A 26,716-nucleotide genomic window follows, 5' to 3' on the forward strand; every position below is an offset into this window, starting at 1 on the left:
CTTCCCATCTGGATCCCAGTGTCAAGATATGTAGGAACATGACAGCTCCCTAGGACTCAGGTCATGAATTAGGAAGTGAGGGCCTTGGCAATGATCCCTTATGGACACAGTACAGGTTCCCCCCAGGTGCTTGTGAACCAAAGAATGGCGCATGAGCTCTTGAAGCAAGCCAGTGTCAAGCAAGGTGACTTCCATAAACTGTCTCGTTTTATGCTTCTTTTACTCTACTTCCCTGTGTTCTCCCATGATATTTAGCAAAACCTTCTGGAAAGACCTTTTAAATGTGGTCCACTTGGGGACCAGAAGAATGGCAGTAACAGACTTTCAGTACTTACGTCAGTTCCTCACACAAGGTCCCTTTTGCCCCAGTGTAAATTCTACCTCCTCCCCTCTCACTCCAACCGATCCTCTCACAGTGCCCTTTGGGAGCACTTACAAAGATCTGTGTGTGTGTGAGAGAGAGATCTGCTGCCCTCTCTAAACTGTAAATTTACAAGAGCAATGGCACACCCACTTTGTTCACTGGCTGTGATTGCCAATGATCCCCCAGTGTTGGAGGAGTCAGAGATGACCAGCCCAGGAAACTCTGAGTAAGGCACCCAGAATACTGTGGCAGCCACAAACCTCCCTGGGTTGTCTGGGAGGGCTTCATGGGACCCTGATTAGACTGGAGCACACTGGCTATCCAGGCCTGGCTTTGGATCAGCCTTGGCCTTCCATAAGGCCTGGAAGGTCACAGGAAGATCCCATGACATGTCTAAAGAAGGTCCCCCGTATAGCCCTGCCTCACTTGGAGACTCCAGGCCAGTGGAACAGATCCTGATTTTGTCAGGACCTGTGGGACCTAGCCCTCAGCTCCAGGTTCTGGGAATCCAGCTGTGATTTCAGAGTGGTAAAGTTCCCCCAGAATCCGTCTAGACATTTAGAAACACCAGATGCAAGTGGCCACTGTAGGATAGATTCCTATGGGAGCAGATCTAGAGCAGGTGGCTAGGACATAGTTTCAGGAACCTGAGAGCGATTTCTGATTCACTGGGATCCCTGCCCCCCCAGATTCCTTCCAAAGAGCTGGATTTCCCAGAAGACTTGATCCAGTGCTTCTACCCTCTCCATCCCTCCCCCCTCAAAAAAAAGGGCAGGACTATTCTACGTTTCACTGTCTTCTCTGTAAAGGTATGAGCAATATGCCACAGACAGAATGATACCATTTTACTCATTACCAGCTCAGACTTCAGGCAAGTCTTTTGTCTTTTCCAAAGTGCCCTTCTCATGGATAAAACTGAGAGCTTTATGTTCTGCGATGCCGCAAAATTCTAGTGTTCTATGATGCCATACAAGCAAGGCGTGCTACATATTCAACTCTCCCTACACAAATAGGGAGATGGTCCCAATAGCCTGTATAGCACTGCACTCTGCCAGGCACTCGGTGATGCTTCAGGAGGACAAAAATGGGATGAGAAATGCTGTTCAGAATGAATCAGACACTCAAACGTCATTCAGCTAAATGGCAAAACGAAAACTTGCCCGAGTTCAACCAGGAGCTGCATGCACCCACCTAGTCATGCCTTCTCTGGACCTCGGTCCTGAGTCAGAGCAGCGGGCTCCCTCCGCCCCATCTTATCCCTGAGACCCTGGGGACATGCAGGCCAGCCACACTTCTCATGTCATATGAAGAGGCAGGACTGGAGCGAAGTCCGTCAGCTGGGGGTTAGACAGCTGGGAGATGGTAGCGCGTTGTCAGTCTTCCTGTTCACTATTCTTTCCAGGACTTCCCCACATTCTGTTCCTAAAAGCTGGCTAATCGGCGCTCCATGAGGAGAACTTGCAATTTCAGTCCTGTTTGTTTCCTCACAAACTACGTTGCTCAGAAAGGAAAATGTATAACCGCTTTGCTTGAAATTTTCAGTGGAGAATGCCCATGGGCATCTTTAAGCATCAGAGAGACTGCCATCCTCCTGCAATTATGGAGGGGCTGCAGGACGGCCTTGGGTTGGCCCTGGAATGGGGTGAAAGTTTCTAACTCTATATCCTTTCCACTCCGGCACATCAATGTATTGTGGGCTATAAAGTCTAGGACAGCTCCATGTAAAGGAAATATAATGCAAGCCACAAATGTGAGCCACGTGTCTTATATAAAAAATAAAATTATATAATTTTATGTCATTTAAAATCTTCTAGTAGTCACAGTAAAAAAGTAAAAACAAACAGGTACAATTAAGTTTAATATACTGTATTTCACCCACTATGTCCAAAATATGATCCTTTCAATATGTAATGAATATAAAGATTACTGAGCTACTTTACATTTTCTGTACTGTATGTAATTTACACCGACAGTACAGCTCCATTTGGACGCCCCTCATTTCAAGTCTGCAATAGCCACATGTGGCTAGTGGCTACAGAATTAGACAGCACAGCTGGAGAAGGCAGGTCTCACCTCTCCTCTGTGGTCCCCTGCACATCCCTGCTGCTTTGCTCACACTATGTACTCAGCCCTTTAAAAGCCCCTGTAGGGCCCAGAGACAACCCTACATCTCCTGAGAAGTCCTCCCAGATCACCCCAGGCACTGTGCTCTCATCAAATTCTGCATAGCTATTTTAGTCAGAAATCAGGCAGGACCTTGAAGCATCTCTCCTCTTATTGTCTTCAGCAACTATTTTCCTTTTTTTGGTCATTATTTACTGTTTTATGCTTATGGGGCAGCTCCCAAGTTGGACTGCAAGACCCTCAGGGGCGTGGAACCATCTTAAATTCTCTATGGTTGCTAGTCTAATACCTGCCACATGGTACTCAAATATTCGGGGATCAATACAAAATATGCTCAGCTCCATTTCTCATATGATTAAGGAACTAATGAAATCATTTGAATGTGATAGTTGGCACAATTCCACAGAGACTTCTATATGCTCATTAATGCTCACAGTAATCCAACGCTTACATAGCACTCACCACGTGCCAGTTCTAGGTGATTTACGTACGTCAACCCATCTAAGCCTTGTAAAAACTCCGTGACTAGGGCTTCCCTGGTGGCACAGTGGTTGAGAGTCCGCCTGCCTATGCAGGGGACGCGGGTTCGTGCCCCGGTCCGGGAAGATCCCACATGCCGCGGAGCAGCTGGGCCCATGAGCCATGGCCGCTGAGCCTGCGCGTCCGGAGCCTGTGCTCCGCAACAGGAGAGGTCACAACAGCGAGAGGCCCGCATACCGCAAGAAAAAAAAAAAAAAAAAAAACTCCGTGACTAGATTCCATCATCCTTTCCATCTTCCAGACAAGGAAACCGAGGCAGAGTTTATGTAACTTGCACAAAGTCACACAGGTAACTGGCAGAACTGGGATTCAAACTCGTTCTGGCCCCAGAGTCCAAGCTCTTAATCATCATGATATACTGCCTCTCAATCCAGAACACCCCACAAGATGAATTTTTTTACACCCTGCTTATCAGTACGTAGCTTAAGCATCAAAGGCTTTCAGCCAGCATATTTCCTTATCTAAAAAGAATTAAGTTAATTCAGAAAATGTAAACAGAAGTAAACAATAGGAGAGACATGAAATTCCTGGTCCCAGAGGATGTTTCTCATAAATCCTCTTTAAACAAAGAACAGTACACTCTTCCTTTCAAAGGGTATAAAATTGGGGATAACTGGCAACAACTAGGTCTTGAAATCTGGGATGTCCTTTCATTTAGGACCTCCGCTTCAAGGGATTTATCCTAAGGAAGTAATTATAGGTGTGTGTTAAGACTTAACTATAAGAATGCTCATTACAATATTGTTGATAATAGCAAAATGAGAAACAACCAAAAATAGGGAGGTTGAAAATAAAAACAAGCCATATTTACACATGATAAAATGAGCACCTAGTAGTATGGTGATAAACCAGCTCTCTGAATAAAACAAAAATCCTTGATTTGTGGTGTCTGGTAACATTCTTAGTATAACTACTCCCACCACGGCTGATTTCAAGCTACCAATGGCTTAACTATTGAATATTTAACAATCCCAACCTGAGCTGAGCTGGCATATCACTGAATGCATCCACAAAAACGTCGTGGAAGTTGTTTAGTATGTTATGAGAAAAAAGTTTGTAACACTACTACCCTATTTCTGGAAAAAATACACACATGGAAAAAAATTAAAAGGATATATTTAAAATGTTAACAGAGCTCTCTCTAGGTAATGGGATTTTATTTTCATTTATCTATATTTTCAAATGTTTTCCCAATGTTTATGTATGATTTTGCTAGGCAGATAAAAAAAAAATCAAGGCTCTCTTTCCCAGTAACAATAATTTTGAAATGACCTATCTTTGGAGGCATGTCTCAAAAAGAGAAATCCCTGGACCTACTCATGAAGGCAACTGCACAATGAGGAGTCTCAGAAGTGAGGAGATTCCTAACACCACGTGAGCAAGAAAAGGCTGAGGGAGTAAAACATGCAGCTCTAGCCCCATGCACACTGGTCTCACGGGGGAGAGGGGTAAGTCGTACCCCTCCCGTGGGGTGAAATATACCTCGCGGAAAGGAAGGGTGGGATGTAGGGAGTGGAGATTTGTAAACTCCACGACAAGAATCTGCCTGTACAGTCTGATTCTGGAAAGATCTACTTCTTAGCCCAGGGGTCTTCCTCATCCCTTCTCACCAAATTTTAGCCATTATATTAAATCAGTACCAACAACTGTCAAGTTCAATTCTTGTCTACAGCGAAACCCTTCGTAGCCACTAAAAGGATCCTGGAAATGCACCTCTATGGAAAGACGTTCTGAAGATTAAGTGAAATCATGTTTTAAGGCAGAATATATTTATAAATATGAACCCATTTATTTTAAAAGGGGTAAACATATAGAAAAGGATACATTAAGTGATTAAGTAGTTGTTACGAGGTAGTTAGGATTATGCTACAAAGTTATGCTTTTATGGTCTTTTTTGTTTGCCTAACTTTTGATTTTTTTCTGAAGTAAGCATAGTTACCTTTTAAGAGTCTGAGGAAAATCAACATAAGAGGGAAGGAGTCTTAAATGGGAAGAACGATGCCACAACTACCCTCACTCGGCCCTGGGGGCTGAAGGGTTCAGGGAAGATGTAGGTGATTCCTAATTCCAACCTTGTCCCTGTCACCCCCGACCCTCCTGGCAAGTAACAGTGAGTGGTAAGGGCCTCCCCCACTTCTCAAAGCAGAATCCCCAGGAAGCAGGTCACAGACGCCCTTGCTGGAGCCGGGGGAAAGGAGGAAGAAGGTGGGGAGGGTGCAGAGGAGAGAAAAGAACAAACGAAAAATATGAAGCCTCCTGGAGGGCTTGTTAAAACACAGACTGCTGGCGCTCACTCCAGAGTTTGAGTCAATGGGGCCAAGCATCTGCATGTCCAACATTTTCTCCAGTGTTAACCACTCCTGGAGAACTTCTGCTCTAAGCAGAGAAAGATGAGGAGGCAGCACACAGGTGTGAGCCTGACATCCAAAACCCGTGCAGAAGTGAAGTGTTTGCAATCCTTTTTAACAGTGAGGCTTGCTTCTCTTTTGGATGGGGAAAGATAATATCCCTTTCTCCCTGGGGGCAATAATGGAGATGCTAATGGTGGGAGAGCAGAAACTGGGACTGTCCTGAGAGCCTTTTGCACACCAGGTGCTGTAAGAGACCAAACAGATGCCTACAACTAATCCCACCCCAAGGAGAGCAAGTACCTGCATACAGAGATGTTTTATTAGGTACTGTTTCAACCGAGCAGCGGAAGGGGTTTCCCTCCCTTTCAATCTGCCAGTTTCCTCACTATGGTCTCCAGCAAAGCAAGAAGAATGTGAAAGGACCTGTTGCATAACTCTGATCTTTGCTCTTTTACCTGGCTAAAGCCAACCTGGCAGCCTCTTGGCTGCCTTGCAGCTGTAACCAGGGCTCACCTCCTTGCAGGAAGTACAACACAGAAGGTTCTGTCAACCTCAAAAGAGGAACTCCATTAGTCACTGAATAGACCAAGCAGCAGGGCCAAGCTACCCATGTTTCCCAACCACAAGGAATACACAAGATAATGGCCAAACCTCAGAGAATGTCCAGAACCTTGGGGGCTGCTGTGGGCAGGTCATGATTTTTACCTAGGCAAAAACAGCCTGAAGAGGTGCAAAGCTTGGCAAATGAAGGGTATGCAACAAACGTTGGCTGATGGGATCAGAAAAATGGCTCTCGATTAGATTGTTAGCCAAAGTCAAGGGTCAGGCAGGAAGTGATGTCTTTTTACATAACATAGGCTTTCAGGACCTAAACTTCAATCCTGGTGTAGCCATGTTCCAATTCTTGTACACCGTGTTTCCCCTCAGAGAAGAATACCTTGAGGATGCTTCGGGTATCTTGCCAGTACCTTCTCTCAGATGTTCTTTTACATAACCACAGTGATTATAATACTAGAAGCATTGTATCTTTTTAAAATTTTTAATTAGTTTAATTTAAAAAAAAGGAACTCCCTCTCGTACTTATAGATCACAAGCTTTCTTTCCCCACAGTGGCAACTCTACAGCACTGAGGCACAGCGGACAATGGTTTGAACCAAGACCATTAAGTTGCTTAGGAATGTAGATTTGCAGCATTACCACCTAGAAGACCCACAGATATTTAGCTGTGAGTCCCCTGAGTATGGGGTCTCTGTTTAGTATTCCCAACTACTGTTACCATTAGTAGCTAACCTTTTTAAAGCACTTTATACGCCTGGTGCTACGCTAAGCCCTTTACATACACTGTCTTAACTAATCCTCACAGCAGCCCAGCGGGGTCAGTGCCGTTATGATTCCCATCCATTCTCCCCCAGTATCCAGCGCAGGGCTGGCAGGCAGTCAGCACATAAACATTTGTCAAATGGATTAAAACACTGTGTGTTACATAAAAACCAGCGACTTTCAAAAACGGAATGATAGGAATGTATTTCATTGATTCATTTCCACCGGAAAGGGTATACACTTCATGAAAAGAGACAAGAAAGAAAGGCGGGGAAAGGGGCCTTTGGAATTAAATTGAACCAGAGGGGAAAACATGGACAGATATTTACGAAGAACAACGTGCAGAAGCTGCTCTGGGAAGGACAGAGGTGTGACTGCGGTCTCTGCCTTCTGTGGCCTTGGGACAGAACAGCCACTGAAGGCAGAACAGGGAGGTCCAGATCTCAGTGGCTCCAGGCAATGCAATCACCCCCCAGAACCACAGATCATTCCACAGTTAACACCCAAGTTCCAGCTTGGGGTCAGCCTCTACCCTTCTAAGTTGGGCTTGTCTAGAGTAAGAGAAACTGCATGCCCAGGAAGACAAAAATGGAGTTGCAGAAAGAAGGCTGGAAAAGGGCTCTAGGTCTGACTCTGCTACTAAATGGTTGGATGTCAGTTTCCTCCTGTAGAAAAAAAGATCTATTAAATAATCTCTAAGATTGCTTCCAGTTCTAACTTCCCATGGTATAGCCCCTTCTGCTTGAGAAGCCCCCCTCAGCTTTTAGACCCGTGCTCTTTTGAGGGCATGGAAAAGCTGGGCCTTGGTCTGAAGGAGAGGGCGGGCCGTGCAGCCACTCACATTCACTGAAAAGGAGAAGCACTTCAAAAGGATGGGGAGTCTTTTTAGGGCAGAAGAGAAGCACCAAGATTCAAGGGGAACTTCATTAAGTACAATACCAAAAACACTGCTCCAGACTAAGGTAGGCTTACAGCATTCTGGGGCTCCAAAGTGAATCCCTCATGTTCACTTTAGAAAAAACAAAACCAAACCAAAAACCTTTTATTTTGAATAAAAACACAGAGTCTGAGTTTTTATCTTTTTTTTTTTTTTTTTTTTTTTTTGCGGTATGCGGGCCTCTCACTGTTGTGGCCTCTCCCGCTGCGGAGCACAGGCTCCGGACGCGCAGGCCCAGCGGCCATGGCTCACGGGCCCAGCCGCTCCGCGGCACGTGGGATCCTCCCAGACCAGGGCACGAACCCGTGTCCCCTGCATTGGCAGGCGGACTCTCAACCACTGCGCCAGCAGGGAAGCCCTGAGTTTTTATCTTTTTATCTCAGGTTAGGACTTACCAACCTGTAGCACATGGAACCCCTGGGGTGACACGCCTACAGCATGATCAGTGATTGTTGGACCCACAGTTGTACCAAAAGAGGACATTTGGCTTCCGCTTCCAATCTCCTCCACCCCAACCAAATCCATATACTCCTATTTCTACTAGGCTACATTATGACTGGAAGGCAGGGAATAATTGATATTCTTGTTACTACCCACTAGTCAGAGAATCAGGTATGGGAAGAAAACCATAATATCTAGGTTGGCAACAGTATGTATGTGTGGAAATTCTCCCCAGATTAAGGTATATCCCTGGGAGGCAGAGAAAATCGAGAGATATAATGGACAAACATACATGCTAAGTGGTCAATTCAATTTTCATAGTGGTAAAGGCACTTCCTGGAAGATAAAGAAATAAAAAGGGATGTATACCTCAAGGCCCCAAGGCTTCTCTGACCCTTGGGTGGTTAACTAAAGTAAACAAAAGTGAATGTCACTTTTGTTCCTCTCTGAGGTTACCAACACCTTTCTAAAGGAACTTGGTGTCATGGTTTCACACATTAAATTCAGTTTATAAAATGAGCTGTATTAATTCATGGGCCAAAGAAGGAATATGCACATCCAATCATAAGATTTCTGCTTAGTGATTCTGGGGAAACACAGGGGGGAAAAAAGAAATTATAGATAAGGATGACTCGGGATGCCCTGTAAACCCCCATAACTCTTACCCATACCCTGTGATGTCAGCCCCAATCGCCCCTGTGGCGAAAGAGCCATGGGACTGTGATCCCAGCAACTCTCCTGTGAGCTTACTCGGCCTGGATAAGTCGCCACCCTTTCCTCTCTTCACTTCTGAGACAGTTTTCTGAACCAGGTACTGTCTCACAGTACAAATGGGGAGATGTGATGGCACATGGGCTTGAGAGGCAAGGACAATGATACAACAGTAAGCAAGTATAAACAAACGCCATGCACACTGTGGAGAAGCAGAGGAGGGCAACAGTCAGGAAAGGTTTCCAAGAAGGGACTTTTGTCCATATACCCAAAGTTAATTGACTAGAAAATTAAAGGCTCTAAAACTGGCTTCCAACTATCAAGGTCTGAAAAGTCTCTAGGCTCCATGATCTAAGAAGTCACAAATTCTGGTCTGTAGCACATGACTTGGCAACCCTCCAGGTGACTTGAAATCCTTTCTGTCACTCGGAAACAAGTTGCTTTTTCAAATTGTAAGATCACTAAAGGATAACCCAGAATGGACCCACTCCTTCAGCTATAGAGGAAAGTCGAAGTAGTCAAAGAAATCCTGAAATTTCCCACAGAGCGTGACATCAGTGATCAATCACCCTTCAGACACACACATGCCACTATTTCATGTTTGGCTATTTTCCACTTCCAAAAAGGCAGTTATAAATGTATTTGCTGTCCTTCTTCCTTCTCACCCATCTCTATGTCTGTTCTACCCTTGGTTTTCAGTTTTCCTGCCCTTCAATACTTATTTCAAGGTACGGAAGGAAGGTCATCTTTCATCAAACCACTTTGCCACACCCATACTCAATAGAACCAAAAACTGGAACAGAAGAACACAAGAGAGTTGCCTTTCTCACTTTTCCAAATCCAAAGACAAGCTCCACTAACTTCGTCCATATTTTTCTCAAATATGATCTTTAAAGGCCACACAGGTACGTCACTAAATCCTTGACTCTTACCCTAGTGTTAACAATTACAACCACTTAGGATTCACCAGAGCAAGTCCAGGATAGCTTAGCTTTGTGTCAAAAAGAACCAGAACATTCCACTTCCTCTTGGTTCCTTTGTCCCAGACTTTAGAAGGAGGTGTCCTTTAAATGCTGAGTGACTGGAAGCCAGTTAGTCAAGGCCCCTTGACTCAGGAACCATAGTAGTGAGTTCTAAACCATTAGCTTCACAGTCACCTGTACAACCAGAGGAACTGGCTTAACTGAAAAGGGAGGCCAACCGTCCCTGGTGTAGATGCCCTGCACTCCCATCAGCCTCTCAGACTCTCGCCCGAACCCTTCTCTGTGTTGCAGTTGGGCAAGCTTCTTCCTATGGAGTTCTGGGGCTCTGGACACTGCATTCAAGCTCAGTATAAGACATTATCTTTACAGTCTGCTTCGAATATATGCCTTCGGGCTGGGTGGGGACTCTGAGCTCTCCTTGCTGTTAGAGCAGACTCAGGGAGCCCCCGGGCAGTGCCCAGCACCTCAGACACATCATCCTGTCCAGCGGCTGCCAGGGGCTCTTGGAAGGGTGGCTGAGTCACGACCCCCACCATCTTTCTCAGATTGGAGCCCCAGTTTTCCATCTTCACATGTTTCAGATGTGGCAAAGAATAAGGACTGAAGAGGGAGAAGGCAAGAGGCACCCGCCTTTGTTACCCTCCTTCTCCCTTTTAAGCTGCTTTCACGGCTTGGGCCTTTTGCCTCCCTCTGTCTTCAGCTGAGAGACGATGGTCTCCTCCAGCTCTGGCTCCAGCAACCCCCGCCCCCCCGCCCCCTGCAAGCCACAGAGCCTGCAGCCACCACTTTCCCAGTCCTGCAGACAGGAGGTGACCCAGCAGGCACCCCAAGGGGGCTCCCTGCCCCCTCCTCTCACCGCTACACGGAGGGCCCGCCAGGGCAATTCACAAACAAAGCAAAGGCTGAGAGACCCCTGGAGAATTACTCTGTAAGGGAGCTGCGGCTGCCACACATCTGGACTCAAGGAGGCAGCTGCAGGGCCTTTAGATAAGCACCGCCCACGTTCCCAAATTCTGCCTTTGGACAGGAAATGGACTCCCAAGAAATCCTGCTTGGAAACCCTTCACCATGAAAGCAGCCCAGCCTTGAGCGCAAACCCACCCACTCGGATTCCCTTTGGCCATTTCCTGCTTCCTCTCCCTTTTAATACCCCCTTGCTTCAATTCCCAGCCTTGGTTCTGAATGTTTCTGAACTAGGCTTGGATTTTTGTGAGGGTCCCTGGCCTGTTAAACTTCCTTCTCCCTCTGAATTCTGATTTTGAGAGTTAGCTACTACTCAGTTCCAAGCTATTCTAATTAAATGCAGGATTGAGAGAATCTGACGCTGAAATTATGAACCTTAATGACTTGGGGAAAGGTCCTTCAGATTTAATTAGTTTTTGTAGTCTCCTATCTGCTTAGGATGGAGAATTTGTCAGGGCTATGCGTGGGGTGAGCACAGAGAACTCGGTGGTCACTTGGATGAAGTTTATTCACCAGTAACTCCCAGAGAGTTCCATCAGGACTCATTAGGCGAGGATGGGTAAGGAGGCTGGGGCATTGCAAATAGGGGTGGAGGCGAGACACCCAATAGGTGAAATTTTAAAAAGGCTTATGTCAAGTGAGAGCCTATATTCTCACTTCTAACCACACAGAAACAGAATCTCCCCCACCCTCCAAGCTGAGGTGTTAAAGTGACATGAACTGTGTTAGGTACATCTGTTAACTCTGTCTAGGAAGGGCTCGGTTTCTTTTTCAGCATAGGCTACACATTGATGACTTTCCTTCTGTCATCCTTCTCACCATCGTGTTTTGCAGGCTGATTCTGGGGAAATTAGTTGCTTCCTGCAAGTCTCCTCGACAACACTAAAATTAGCAGAATAATTAAATACAGTCTTAATTGGGTACATAGAGAGTTCTTGGTTAATTAATGAGCCAAGCTCCGGCCCAGAGCCGCAGACCCACGGTGACCTGCCAAAGCCCTGGCAGACAAAAGCCCGCTCTAGTCCCCAAAGAAAGTTGTCACTTGGCAAAAATATTTCCTGGTGTAGAGACAAGTGTCAAACATTCCTATAGCTAAGAGTCATCTGTTAACCCCGCGGCTGAGGTCCACATGTAAATGAGAGCACGAAAAGTGTGACTCTGCCACTACAGGGACGCGCAGAGCTCCGAGTGGCCTCTCCCTCTCCCTCGCATCCGCGCCCCAACCCCTCTGCTGGCTGGAGCCCAGCATCCAAAGTCGCCGGTAAGTAACTGAGTTCCCAAACTTCAGCTCCGCATCCAAGTCAGAAGCTCCTTGAGAGTGGAGAGCAAGCGAACCGCTTCGTGCCGCAGAAACTGCAATGAACACAGTTGGGAGCAAACCCTCCCTTTGCCGTGCTCCCCTCCCCACCCGCATTTTCCCCAGACCACGGTCTACTCCCCCCCACCCCGCCACCCCATATTCAGCTTGCCCGGTCTCTGCCTAAAAAGAAGGCTTAGCACCGACAGCCACTCACCTCTGCAAGGGAAGCAACAGCAGCACTTCGCCAAGAGCCACCCCAAAGAGGGACCTCGGGTGTACGCGCGGTCGCCGCCCTTCATGCTGCCGCGCGGCCCCAGCGCTCCCGCATGGCCCGGGGTGCCCGCCGCTGTGGGAGCGCAGCAGGCAGGCCGCCGCGGCCGCGCGGCCCCGAAGCCAGCTCGCAACCTCGGCCGTCCCTTCCCGCCCTCCTCTCACGCACCGCGGCAACGACTCCGACTTTCTGGGAGCCAGGGCCACCTTGGGGAGAAGGGGAGGGGCCGGCGGGGAGGGCGGCGCTGGGGGCGGAGTTCCACAGTCCAGCTGTTTGCCCGAGTCCCACCGGCAGCGTGGCCCAGACCCTTATGCAAGGCCGCTCTGGCCGCTGGCACGGGGCACGCAAGGGGAGGAGGAGCGTACACAAAACAGGCGCAAAACAGGTGCTTCCCCTTTAGTGCAGCTTCCTCTCCTCAAAGGCCGCCACAATCAGCTCTGGCTTAAAACCCGCAATCCAATGAGGCCAAAGAGGTGGGAGAGAAGCAGATTTAGAAGGTTCGAGACTCAGTAGTGCTTTTTCTCTGACAGGTTCACCCCCTCCTTCTCCTCAGCCTCCGAACATGGACAGCCCCCTCTGTGTTGAAAACACCTTCACCTACGCTTTTCGTTCCTTCTTTTTAATATTTCAGGCTAATAATTAATGATAATTGTGCCTCCTCTTTTTATCGGCTCCGGGGTGGTAATGATGTTGTGGGAAAGCTCAGTATTGGAAAGAAACCATAAGACGGAAGTTCAAAGCTGTTTTGTCACCTAGTAGCTGTCTGACCTTAGATGAGTCATTTCACTCTTTTGATCTTCAGTTTCCTCATTTAAAAAATAAAAGAAGGAAAAAGAATTCCCGGGGCTTCCCTGGTGGCGCAGTGGTTGAGAATCCGCCTACCGATGCAGGGGACGCGGGTTTGTGCCCTGGTCCGGGAAGATCTCACATGCCGCGGAGCGGCTGGGCCCGTGACCCAAGGCCGCTGAGCCTGCGCGTCCGGAGCCTGTGCTCCGCAACAGGAGAGGCCACAACAGTGGGAGGCCCGTATACCAAAAAAAAAAAAAAAAAGAATTCCCATGTTACAGGATTGCTAAGAGAATTTAAAAACACATATCCATGAAGTAGCTGTTAGAGAGATGTTTTATACTTCCAGTTGAGTGAGTGCCTACAGAGAAACTGCAGACACCTTACTCATGGTGGAAGATGTCCATTCACCACCCCCCAACCACACCCAGTGGGTCTATCATCCCTTTACTTAAACCCCTATCCGTTTCCTTTTTAAGCCTTTTCATATTTCGAGGTGAAGCTCACATGCCCCCGACCCCCCGAGAAGCCCACCGGCACCACACCAACTGGACCTTCCCATGAGCCACTGCGTTTATCACTCACAAAGCGTCTCTCCCATTCCTTGGCATCCAGATTTAGGAAAAGGGATGGCTGGAAACATACAGCACTCAAAGTAGCCCATTCATCAGGAAAAAAAAAAAAAAAAAGGGAAGTTTGTAAGAGGGACAAAAACCAGAAGCTTGATCACTCAATTCCAACCTGGAAGAAGGACAGCCACAGGACAAGACTTTAGGAGTTACTAAGATTTGGGGCTTCCTTTCTCAGTTTGAACCATGCTTAGGTTTTGGCCTTATTTGTGTTGCAGCACCTGCCACATGGTTGGAACACAGTCGATGCTCAGTAAACACAGTAGCACACCTTCATGAGTAACAACAGCTAGCATTTATTGAGCATTTATTTGTGCCAAGCAGTTTCCTGGTTGCCTTCTATACATTAGGTCATTTATCCACACCAAAAAACCTTATAAGGTAGGGTCCTCTTTTAAATCTGAAGAAACTAAATGAATGAATGATGATGAGGCTTCGATGCTTTAACTCTTAAGAGAAACTCTAAAAAGCTTCACCATGTAGGAAGAGCAGAACCCAAAGTCAAAATCTAACTTCTAGTTCTACCACTGCCACCTCCCTGATGGCCCCTCCTGGCAAGTGTTATATAAGAATCTCACGGTCGAGCAAGAAATGTACCCCTGGTGCTCCACATGTGAAACAGCGAAATGAAAGTTGCGCGGGCAGCCCACACCCCAGATTCCGGAATTCACTGATCATCCTATCGGTCAGTCTCATCTCGACAGCTTGAATTAACGCGGGATGTGGCAAGCAGTACTGTTGTCTAGTTCTCTCTTCTATATCACCAAATATAACACCCATTTTGCTGTTCTTGCAAGCCCAGAGCAGAAAATGGCCAGCACCTTCAGCCCTTCGAAAAGTGAACTTTGTTTGCTTGTGATCCACTGTCTGGATGCTATGATACAAGAGTCCATATTTGGTCTACCCACCCAATCCGCCTCCTTGAATACTTTTGGGGCACTCTCATAGGAATTCAAAAATGCTTCAAAGTTGCTTGGTGAGTAACCAGTTCCTTTTCTACTTAAACCTTCCTGTGGGCCTTTGTGTTTAAGTGACACTGGATCATCTCTCCATCATAATCTTTTGCAAGAGGCTGACAACATCATCGTGTAGAAACTGGCTTGAATCAGATGTCTGAGGAAGATTCAGCCCTTGCTTCAGAAATCAGAGTCCTGGAAACTATTAGGTAAAAAATAAGCTTCGAGGATCTATTGTACAACAAAGAGAATACAGCACATATTTTATAACAACTATAAATGGAGTACAGCCTTTAAAAATTGTGAATCACTGTGTTGTACACCTGTAATTTATATAATATTGTATAACTTCAAAAAAAATCAGAATACAAGTAGACTCTAAAGTAGTCTTAGTCTCCGTGAGAAGGATCCATCAGGCATGTTTCCATTGGTCCTTATTATAACCCAGGAACCCATCCTACTGTCAACTTAAAGGCATAAAACCATTAGGAACACCTACCCATCTTGAATTGATATGGTCAGCACATTTTGGAGACTGGCTAGGCATCAATAACCCAAGAGTCCCACTGCCATCCTCGTGTGCCTTCCAGAATGATACCAGTGATGTCTACAACCCAGCGAGGAAGTCTTGAACACTACTGGGACACTGACTGATTTCAGACCAATTCATTAACTCAGCAAACACTTACTGAGTGCCTACTATATGCCAGGCTCTGTTCTAGGCACTGGGTCTACATTCACGAACAAAAACAATCCCAGTCCTTGTGGAGCTAGCCACTAGGACAGATTCAACATGAACGTGAAAGAGAAGGGAATCGATGTCAGATATCTGACCGAGTTTTGAGTTGAGGGATTTGAGAAAATAGGGGCCTGAATCCTCTAACTTACATCTAGATGTTGTAATTGTCCTCAGGACAATATGGAGGGGGTGGTAGGGAGATGGTTTTTAAACACAGATGCTTAATAGAATCATCAGGGAAGATTTTCTAAATTCTAGGTATTAGAATTTTTTTTTTTAAGGTTCTCCAGGTGACTCCAGGGTGGAACCAAAGTTGAAGAACCATTGATGCCTGGGTCTTCCTCCCTCCAACCCTCTCAAGATTCAGATTAATTCCCCTTTGGGTGAGGCTGGGCATCAGTATTTTTTTAAAGCGCCTCAGGTGTTTGTAAGATGCAGCACAGTTTGAGAACCATTGGTGGTGTGGTGTGCTGGTTCTCAAACTTGAGTGCGCATCAGAAATACCTGGATAGTGAGTTCAAACACAGATTACTGGGCCCGCTCCCAGACCTTCTGATTAAGTAGGTCTGGGGTGGGGCCTGAGGATTTGCATTGCTACAAGTTTCCAGGTGACGTTGATGTTGTTGGTGCAGGGGCCACACTTTGAGAACCATTAGTTAGCAAAGTCTCTCCCATCTGTTTGTAATCTACACCCCCTTCTTTCTGTAATAGCACCTTGATTTTTCTTTGAGGAACCAGCTCTCCTCCATTCTCAGACCATGTCTGTGGATGTAGTTGACTTCCTCCCTCTGTCCACCCTCCACTCTAAGGATGGGCCCATGACCCGGGCTCGGCCAGCCAGCCACAGGGACTGGTTCAGATTTAGCACATGACTCCATTTCAGCCAATGATAATAAATCGGAAGACCTTAGCAAGAACTACTGGGAAAGCAGCAATCCCTTCCCAGAAGATTTCTAAGTTGGTGGAATGTTAATGTAAAGCAGATGGAGGCCCTCCTGCCATAACTACATAAGCAGAAGCTGCCTGAGAATAAAGCCAACATGGAGGAAAGAGATGAAATGAGAGCGAGGTAGCGGGTTGTGTGTGAGGTTTGATGCCATCACCTGAATACGCTTTTCCTCCAAAGTCTTATCTATCCCTGGACCTTATCTGAGCCCCCCAAGTAAACATCTTCTTTTGTATAAGGCAGTTGAACCTCTATAATCTCAAGGTTTTCAGACTCCACTCCACCTACTCCCAAAGTTCAGGTTAAGAACCTCTGAGCTACAGCAATATCTTTGGAGTGTTCCTAATTTCCAAACAGATGGTTCAATCTTATTCTTATTTTTGGCAGTTTGTCTTCAGTTATGCTTCCGATCAAAGTCTACCTTACATGAATTAGGCTCTCTGCCTACTGATGTGTCGATTTTATCTCATCTCCATTTCCCACAACAGTGAACCCCAAAGAATTCCTGCTGGTCTCAGCCTGCACACATACTGGGCCCGGTATACCACAATGCTGGGCTTGGTACCAGGGACTAGTGGGTCTGCCCTCTCCCCCCAAGTTAGCCACAGGCTTCAGGAACGCTGGACCATGACCTCAGGCATCTGCCCTTTTCACCAACAGACATGTGTCCAATTTTGTCCTTTAGACTTATGCTCCTCAGATTTGCAGGAACTGAGTTTTCCAAAATCACATTTATCCAGATTTCTTATTGAGAGCTCAGCCCAGAGAGAGAAGGCAATAGCAACTATGCCCCAACTCAGGCCTAGAGATTCCTGTGAGAACCTTCCTACAGCGACAAGTACAGTACACGCCTTCTCCAGAATATGCCAGGTGAGGGCTGTGGGCGTGGTTTCTGGGGACTGTGGGCAGCTCCACCCCAACCGGTCACTTACCTGCCTTTTCCTCCAGTAGTACATCTCTCTTCCAGCACCCACTCCCAGATTCTGATCCAGATTCCCATCTAGAGTTTGTAAAAAGCTCTGCACGTGATTTCAGTAAGAAGTCAGGGCAAAGGACCATGGACCTTGGGACTCTGGGATTACTTCCTGTGTGGTACCTACAGAGTTTAGGGAGCATCTGGATTCAAATGTTTTCACTTTCCCAGACTCTGACATCCTCCCACGACCCGCGACACTCTCTAGTTACTAACCGCATGCTCCTTAACCCTCATCTTCCCTGTGTAGATTTCTGGCCTGTGAACTGCCTGATACCAGGGTGGTTCATAATTTTCCCCATATTATCCTGTCCTGGCCTCCATTTCTGACTGTGGCTTAAAACTCTGAGGTTCTTTTCAAGTACTGATCATTTATACAACAAAGAGTTGGTTTTTGAATACCTACTATCTGCAAGTCACTAGGTTAACCTGTATATGGGAATTTATAACGGGAAAATTATATGAGAAACAGAAATTGAATAAGACTGTTCCCTGAGCAAAGACAAGAACAAGGTGAGTTCTAGGAAAGCAGTTGGTTCAATTTTTCTGTGGCAGAAAAGGGAAACTGGAGGCAGACCAAGACTGGACATAAAGTAGAGGTTTCATCCTTGTGTGAGGAATAATGATTATCAGTGACCAGAAACACTTATTAAAAGAAAGGAGGTGCAATTTGTACATTGCTTCTGTATTTAATTAGAACTCCAAATACGTCTTTCAAAATTGTATAACGTCCATGTGGACAACCATTCCCAGGTTATATGTGTTATGTTAATAGTAACGTCTACAGGAAAGCATGACTGCCAGCATTATGCATAGTAATCTCTTCTCCTAACTACACCTGTTTAGTGTGGTCTAACCACTGCACACCTGCTGGCCCCGTGGGTGCCTCCATCCACCTAGCGACAGCTCCCAGACTCCAAGGACTAAACCACCACTGAGCTCGTCCAATCTGTCTTCAACTATGCCCTGTAAAGGTGTCCCTCGCTCCCCCTCTGCCTGCCCAGCTGACAAGTGTCTGCCTCCTTCTGGCTGTCTCACTTATGCGCAAAAAGCTTAGCCTCGGCTCGCCTTCTGTTTTTCAGGAAGGAAGCATGCCTGATCACCCTCTGAACTGAACCAAGCCCCAGGAAAGGGTAGTCCAGGCGATGCTGAAAAGGCTGTGGGGTTTCACAAAGGACCCGGGTGTCTCCCCCAGAACAACCAGTGCTCATGCTTTTCTGGGGTGGATCTGCGGGCAGCCAGGACGGGTTCCTGGAGATCCGAGCTCAGGAGGAGACAAGCTATTTATCAAAGTGAGAGATGACTGCAGCTGGAGTTGCTAAAAACAAACCACTCCAGGTTTATCTACTTCCAAAAACGTTCACTTCTAAGTAGGTCAAAGTGTTCCCAAACTCGGACAGTAAGAAGTGCCCGTCTATCACTCTGAGTTCCAATTTGGGAAGGCTTGCCGTTGCTAAGTGTCCACTATGAGGGATGCTATTTTCATTCCAACTGTCAATGCCCCCTCCCCTCCCACAGGCAGAAATAGCAGCTGCAGCAGCATGTAGATTCATGGGTGCAATGAAGAGGTCTCTGACACATTAAATGCAAAGTGGATTTTGCCTTGATGTAACTCAGGTCAATTTAAGGAAGCTTTCATTAATAGGAGGGAACGTGGAAGACACTGCCCATCCTTATATTTCTGAGTTTTCAACCGTTCCAGATAAAGGAGAGGTGCTTAACCCATGTGTCCCCAGAGAAGATTTCCCAGGAAGCAGGATTTCAAAGACATTCTCACTCAGAACTCCTAGCATCAGAACATCATTCCCTATATCCCCATCCTCAGGCTCCCCTGATAAAGCTTTGGCCGGTTTCCTCTACAGTTCTCAGGGGATGGAGGACACACTGAGCCTCGCCCTTCACACATGAACTCTCTCAGGGGTCCCTGATTCATGGTCCTTTCTCTTCCCCTCCCTTCCTCCTTCCTTCCTTTTCTTCCCTCTCTCCCTTCCTTCCTATAAATATTTACAGTAACTTCTTTTATGCCAGCTACTGTTCTTGATACCAGGGACAGAGTAATGAACAAAATAGACAAAATCCCTGCACTTGTACAGGAAATCTGGGGGGTTGCAGTATGGGGAATAGACAACAAACGTTAATAAATATGTCATGTAGTGCCATAATTGCAATGAGGAAGAATAAAACAGGAAAAGGGGTACACAGTGGGATGGAAGAGGGTGGGAGTGAGGGAAGACCTCTCTAATCAGGTGACATTCAAGCAGAGATGTGAAGGAACTGTGGTGACAGCCGTCCAGGTATCTGAGGACCTGGAGCGTTCCAGGCAGAGGGAACAGAAGGGGTGGGTGCTGCCTAGCAGAGTGTCTGGCTCATCTGGGGAAGCGTTCAGTCAGGCAGGCTGGTCAGGAGGTGGTAGGATTTGGTAGGAAAAAACATCCACAAGGATGTCCGCACCCTAATCCTCAGAAACTGTAAATATGTCACCTTACACAGCAAAGGGGACTTTGCAGATGTGATTAAGGACCTTGGGATGGGGAGAGGGTATCCTGGATTATCCAGGTGAGCACAATGTAATCAAACGAGTCCTTAAGAGCAGAGAACCTTTCCCACTGTTGTCAGAAGGAGATGTGACTTTGGAAGAAGGACCAGAGGGATGCAACGTTGCTGGCTTTGAAGATGGAGGAAGGGGCCATGGGCTGAGGAATGCAGCTGGCCTCTAGAAGCTGGAAATGGTGAGGAAACAGCCTCTCCCCTAGAGCCCATGTTGGACTTCTAACCTACACAACTATAAGAGAATAAACGTGTGTTGTTTGAAGCCACTAAGTCTGTGGTAATTTGTTATAGCAGCAGAAGGAAACTAAGACAGAGGAGATGAAATCAGAGAACAGGCTCTGGGGCGGGTTCTGCAGGAGCCTCCTTGCAGCCACAGAAGGGACTTTGTTATTACTTGAAGTGAGACAGGGGCTATGGACTGTTTGAGCTGAGCTCTGGCCTCCCACTGCATACGGGAGCCAGCAATGGTAATTATCTACGTGCCCACCTGTGTACAAAAGTAGGCACCCATACCTCCTGTGGCCTTCAGGGCCTTGTGGAGAGTAAGGCAAGTGGATGTGGTATCAGAATCAGTGTTCCTGGCTGGGGCTGGGGGACAATGGTGGGGAAACTAGGCAGCCCAGTCCTATCCCAAAGGCAAGTACAAGAAAAGGAGCAGGCTGGTCCATGAGTGGACAGCCTCTCTGCTGCTGGCGGGCAGGGAGCTGGTATGAAACATGGCGAGACTTGCAAACGGAAGCACTCCTCATACATGCTGCAGAGTTTGGGTTCAGACTGCAGTTGCAATCCTACAAGGGTCCTGGAGGAGGGGTAGCTGTTTTCAAGGTCTGAGTGACACAGGGGAAGGCACTGAGGTGGCCTGAGGAGGATCCTGACACTGGCTGGCCAAGCAGCATCAGAATCCCGCCGCTGAGAGCTCCTGAGGCCGAGGCCCGCAAGGGCTGTTCCTCACGACCTTTACGATCCTCTCACCTGTGACCTTCCCTAAGCAGATAGGGTGGGCACACCCCCAGCTACGAGACCACTGTCGCTCCTTCTCTGCTTCCCAAGCCACATCCAGTGCATGTCATTTCTGGGTCCCCTGCTCTTTTGTGGGGAAAGTGGTTTCAGCTTAGCTAGCTCTAGCAAGACAAAACTGCATCAACTTCCCTTTGGGGAAAGTTCTGTTTTCTGGAGTGACCTCCTCTCCGTCATCTATCCCCAGCTTCTCCTAGGCAAGCACCATCAGTGGCAACCTCTCCTCTCTAGTTGAATCCGAGGCTCTCAGTTTAGCTCTGAGCTCCACCAGCTCTGAGCTTGCTCACGAGGCTCCAAGGAGCAAAGACGCTATTCAAGCCTCACCCTCCCTCCGCTCTGGATGATAAGAGGCATCATCCTCACGCACATTTCACAGATGTACAGTGGACACCAGGAGGCATGAAAGTGCTGTTGAAACAGGTGTCTGGCATGAGCTAAGTCTCAGCAGGCCAGCTGCAAAAAGGAGAGGGGCAGGATCTCTGCAGGGGGCCCCAGAGACATCAGTTCCTTCTCTTGATAATGCAACATCTCCTCCTGCGCCAGTCCTTCCTGGAGGCAGCACTGCACTGGGGTGTACTTAAAGGAGGATGTGGCCTGGTCTGACATTTTCCTATTTGAGGCCTTGATTCCAAGCCCTTTGATGTCCTAAATAGTATCAGAAAGATGGTAGCTGGTCTTAGGTAGGACATCTCACCCAGAACAAAGTAGTCTTGGGGCAATTTCTAATTGTCTTTGTTGCTCCCTTAGTTTTAAATGGAAACAAAGGAGGGAAGAGTGTGGACTGAATGGCACCTATATCTCCCTCTTCCTGAAACTGTCCTGGGAGGGCTTCCAGTTGGTCAATAACTATTGAGCCATCTCTGGCCCATCCTAACATAGACAGGTAAGTGGAAGAAATTCAGTTAAAAATAAAATAAGGCAGTTTTTACAAAACTGCCCTATGCCCTTCTCCTCTTTGAATTAACGAAGGACACCTTCATGCCCAGCCCGACATTCAACATCTGAGCACAGCCCTCCTCACATAGGTTGGCCCATCTCTATGGTGTGGTCGGAATGTTACCTTTAACAACCAGAGTTAATCACTGAAAGAACAGTGCATTGAGAGGTACAAGCCAGGGAATAAGTTGAATTTTCAGCTTAAATATGTCGTATATAATCTCTACCCACTGGGTAGAAGACAAAAGAAAGTTAGAAAAGAGGAGTAAACCATTATTTCTTGGGAAATCATAGAGCCAGATGGACCTGCTGTTGGTAGACTGCAGAAAGGGCCCAGAGTAGGCCAGGAATGGAAACTGAGAGAGAGGGGAGGGTGCAGAGTAGAGACAATGTCAGGCCTTTGCAAAACCTATGGATGGAACTAGAAACAGAACCTTGACCCCTTGACCCCTGGAGAAGATTCAGGCTGGAAATACTCTAGACACCTCCCTACAGAGGTATCAGAACTAGAACAAAGGGCAGGCAGGGAAATTAACATTCATTGACTGCCTCTAGGGTGGTAAGCATAGGCTAGAAGTCTAACTCAAGGGAAGTGGGCATTATTGCCCATTTTATAGATTTTAAGTATCTTGTCCAAGGTTATCAACTAGTCAGTATCTGAGCCAGGATTCAGACCCCCCAGATTTTCTACCCCGAGACTCTTAGTTACTCCACACCTCTCATCATGTCATTGTATGGTCTACCACATACCATGGTAAAGCCTTGTGCATAGCAGGGTCGCTTTTGTTTTTTTCTAAACAATTAGCCTGCACACATAACAAAAAGACCAACTTCGCAGTTTAAAATCACTTTTCCTTAACGTTGCCTCCTCTGAGCTTCCCAGCAGCTCTGAGAGATGGGTAATTTTTATCAGCTTCCCTTATAAATGCAGAAACCAAGATGAAGTGAGTTTCTACTCATTCCACACCCTGTCCTCTTCCTGGCCCATCTGACACCCTGAGTACAAAGCCCTCCCCTGTTTTCTCAAAGATTTGCAAGTACACGTCTATGAAAAAGATAGGCTGATTGTAATAACGTATTAGATTGAACCATTTAAAATTGCTGACTTTCAACCAGTTTTGACTACAAAAATGGCAATTTCATGTGGTTCAACCTAATAAATTGGACCTCAAAATGAGGATATTTATGCTATGCCTGGATGGATTAAACATAGGATACTTAGGCTAATCACTTTAGGTTGCTAAAGTGATCCTCTCCTGATGTGGAGAGAAAAAAAGCAGACGTTTTAGAACTGGAAGGGATTCTAGAGGTAAATCAGGAGGATATGGATAAAAGGTTAAAAAAATGCTACTTTAGAACAAGTAACAATATGAATGACGGCAGGGAATAACCAGGAAAAAGGACCAGCCCATTGAGAGCCTCAGAGTGGAAGGCAGTTACCACTAAGCCTGAGCCCAGAGAAAAGGAGATGAGATCAGAGGTGTGTGAGAGACCGAGGCACCGATGTGCAGGGGTAAACAGTATGGAGGTTCCTTTAAAAACTAAACACAGAGTTATCATATGATCCAGCAATCCCACTCCTGGGCGTATATCTGGAAAAGACGAAAACTCTAATTTGATAAGATACATGCACCCCAATGTCCATAGCAGCACTATTCACAACAGCCAAGACATGGAAGCAAACTAACGGTCCATTGACGGATGAATGGATAAAGAAGATGTGGTATATATATATATATATATACACACACACACACACACACACACACACACACACACACACATACACATACATACAGTGGAATACTACTCAGCCATAAAAGGAATGAAATAATGCCATTTGCAGCAACATGGATGGACACAGAGATTATCATACTAAGTGAAGTAAGACAGAGAAAGACAAATGCCATATGATGTCCCTTACATGTGGAATCTAAAATATGACACAAATGAACTTACTAATGAAACAGAAACAGACTCACATACATAGAAAACAAACTTATGGTTACCAAGGGGGAAAGGGGGTGGGGAAGGGATAAATTAGGAGTTTGGGATTAACAGATACACTTCTATATATAAATTAGATAAATGACAAGGATCCTGTATAGCACAGAAAACTGTATTCAGTATCTTGTAATAACCTATAATGGAAAAGAATCTGGAAAAGAATATGTATACCTGAAACTAACACAACACTGTAAATCAACTATACTTCAATAAAAAACCACACACACAAATAATCACCTTAAACAGTCTAGGATTGTTGAATTTAATCCATAATGTTTTTTTCTGCTCTAAGGATTTAATAAAAGATGTATGGAGAAATTGATAGGCTCTAATGAAATTCTCCCCAAGGAAAGAAGGGTCTATCATTTTAGATGCAAATCAAATTACTTTGTTCTAGATGAAGATCAGAAGGGGCTGGAGAATGAGAATTAGGGCTGGCGGGTTTCAAGTGGGGGGCTGGGGAGGAGGGCATAGGAGGAGAATGAACAGAAAGGACCTGGATTTCAGCACTGAGTAAGAGGAATTTTCCAACCATTAGAATTGTACCAAAATACAACAGGCTTCCTCTATAAGTAATGAGCTCCCCATCCCTGGGAGTGCTCAAGTAATGCTTGGCTGACCACCCAACAGAGACTTTTTTTTTTTTGCGGTACGCGGACCTCTCACCGTTGTGGCCTCTCTCACTGCGGAGCACAGGCTCCGGACGCGCAGGCTCAGCGGCTATGGCTTACGGGCCCAGCCGCTCCGCGGCATGTGGGATCTTCCCGGACCGGGGCACGAACCTGTGTCCCCTGCATTGGCAGGTGGACTCTCAACCACTGCGCCACCAAGGAAGCCCCCAACAGAGACATTTTAAGAGGGGGTCCTATATTAGGGGAGAGAGTGAACCAGAAGACTTTCAGGGTGCTTTTCAATTCTACGATTCTAAGAGCCCATAAAATTCAATGTTCTGAAGTAAAATGAAATCTAATCAAGGACCACTTCTACTCAATTATAAAAAGAAAAATTTTAAATTCTAACCTGTTATAATTCTGAAAAATGACTAGGAGCTCCTTTTAGAGTCTCTACAAATACATCTCCATCTATCTTAAAACACACTTTTCTTCAAGAAGTGTCAGCCCTCAAGTTAATTACATTTCTCATTCAAATGTATTAATTTTTGGTTTTAGTTATTCTTATTCAATAGTGACTTTTAAAAACAACCTTACCACTATTTTTCATTGCAAACATACTATATTCAGTTATGTTACTCTTAAATAAAATTTTGTAGGCTAGCATGGAAACTTATTCCCATCCTCATCCATCACACTTTCACATATAATTTTGTCCTATGGGGTGGGGGGTGAGTCCTGGATTTCAAAGTGGCTGCCTCACAGCTGGTCAATTACAGATGTGGTCCTCTGCAAATGGAGTAGGAGTGGAGACCAGCAAGCTGTAGTTTTAACACGTCACTTCATTCTTGAAAGGCAATGTTTGGGGACTATTCATCCTTCAATTTGTTTTCTCAGCTTCCCGTGGTACAGCCCCATGGGTGGCATTACGGAGTAAACGAAAACTGTGAGAGTTTAGTTGTTGACTAGTTGCTCCTAATGCAGAATTACACTGAAAAGCAAGAGAGACTTGTAGTAGACCCCCCAGAGTCGGTAGACAGGAGGAGCCTGTAAGTGTCTGCATTCGATAGCAGAGCAGATAGGAAAGGCACATTCTGGCCCCTGGAAGCAGAAAGTGCAGGGGGTTCCCATCCTGCAGTGAATCTGCTGGACAGGCTGGACCAGCTCCAGTGGTTGGCTGGCCCCTAGCAGAGCTGGACCCCATTCAGCCTGCTAGCCAGAGTGCTGCTCGGGGCCATTGTCCGCTCCAGCCAGGGACACCAGGCTTTTTCTAGCGGGCAAAGCACACACAGGATGAAATCTGTCTGCCGCTACTGCCCGTAGGGAAGGGAGCACAGGAGGCCAGAGGGGAGAGAGAGAGTGGGAAGGCAGTATGTGCTTCCGTGTGTACGGGGCTCACGCTCTCTCAACCTTCACCCAGCTAGACTGGTTAAATCTAAGGGAGTAGAGTCAGAGTGAAGGATAACAAACTAAAGTAGCTGTCTCAAACGCCTTCAGACTTGGGAGGTCATAGAGCATTGTGAAGAGAGACCTTGGGGAATGGACAGACCTGAGTTCAAATCTAGATCTACCACTAGTAAGCTATGGGCAAGTTACCTGATCTTTCTAAGACCTGGTTTCCTTGTCTGTAAAATGAGGAAAACATTAAAGCATGAACGCAGAACCTGGCCCGTAGTAAGACTCCATAAACGTCAGGTATTTTTACGAGTTGACGTCACACTTAATATAAGTCCACAGCATCACAGACTTGCCTAGCATCTTCAGGCTGTTGGCGGTACATGCCTCCAGAGCCCATTGTTCTCCACTGCTCCGTACCTTCACACCTTCCCCAGCCTGGGTAAGCTGTTCCTAAGGCCGTCTAGGTGATGACGGGAGAAGGCATCAGGAGACCCCATAAGACAGAACTCCCTGTAAACAAGCCGGGGTCACCATGGGCACTGGCCCTCTCCTCCAGGACATCTGCCCCAGGGCTCACCTGGCCCTGGTTTAGTTTGGCTAAGCAAACAGGCGTTTCCTTATAGCTTCTCCAGGTGCTCGGCTGGAGCCAGGGCAAAAACTGTACAGGAAAAGGAAAGGAACACAGGTATCCTATAGAGCTGGGTGGAGAAGAACCTAGACTGTTTTTTGGAACCTGGGGCAGAAGTACCCAGGACCAATGCTTTTTTAAAAAAAAACATTTTTAAGGGTACAGTTCAGTGGCATTAAGTACATTCACAATGTTGTATTACCATCACCATCATCCATCTCCAAAACTTTTTTCG

At 46.5% G+C, this 26,716-nt stretch overlaps 2 protein-coding genes across 3 annotated transcripts in view; both read right to left on the reverse strand.

The window, feature by feature from the left end:
* The window catches only part of LOC116752735 (kalirin-like), a 117,692-nt gene extending 105,182 nt beyond the window's left edge, over positions 1 to 12,510 (reverse strand). The window contains exon 1 of one of the 2 annotated variants that reach the window (XM_032629489.1): positions 12,249 to 12,510. In XM_032629489.1, coding sequence (XP_032485380.1) covers positions 12,249 to 12,333 — 85 coding nt within the window. In that variant the 5' untranslated portion in view covers positions 12,334 to 12,510. The remainder of the gene's footprint in view (positions 1 to 12,248) is intronic. The other variant, XM_032629488.1, reaches the window with a different exon arrangement.
* Positions 12,511 to 14,749: 2,239 nt separating this feature from the next.
* Positions 14,750 to 26,716, reverse strand: part of LOC116752734 (kalirin) — a 531,375-nt gene continuing 519,408 nt past the window's right edge. Inside the window, exon 35 of the mRNA XM_032629477.1 lies at positions 14,750 to 14,878. Within this exon, the coding sequence (XP_032485368.1) occupies positions 14,826 to 14,878 (53 nt within the window). The 3' untranslated portion in view covers positions 14,750 to 14,825. The remainder of the gene's footprint in view (positions 14,879 to 26,716) is intronic.

Source organism: Phocoena sinus, chromosome 4 (assembly GCF_008692025.1).
Source record: "Phocoena sinus isolate mPhoSin1 chromosome 4, mPhoSin1.pri, whole genome shotgun sequence".
In the NCBI taxonomy this organism is placed as follows: domain Eukaryota; kingdom Metazoa; phylum Chordata; class Mammalia; order Artiodactyla; family Phocoenidae; genus Phocoena; species Phocoena sinus.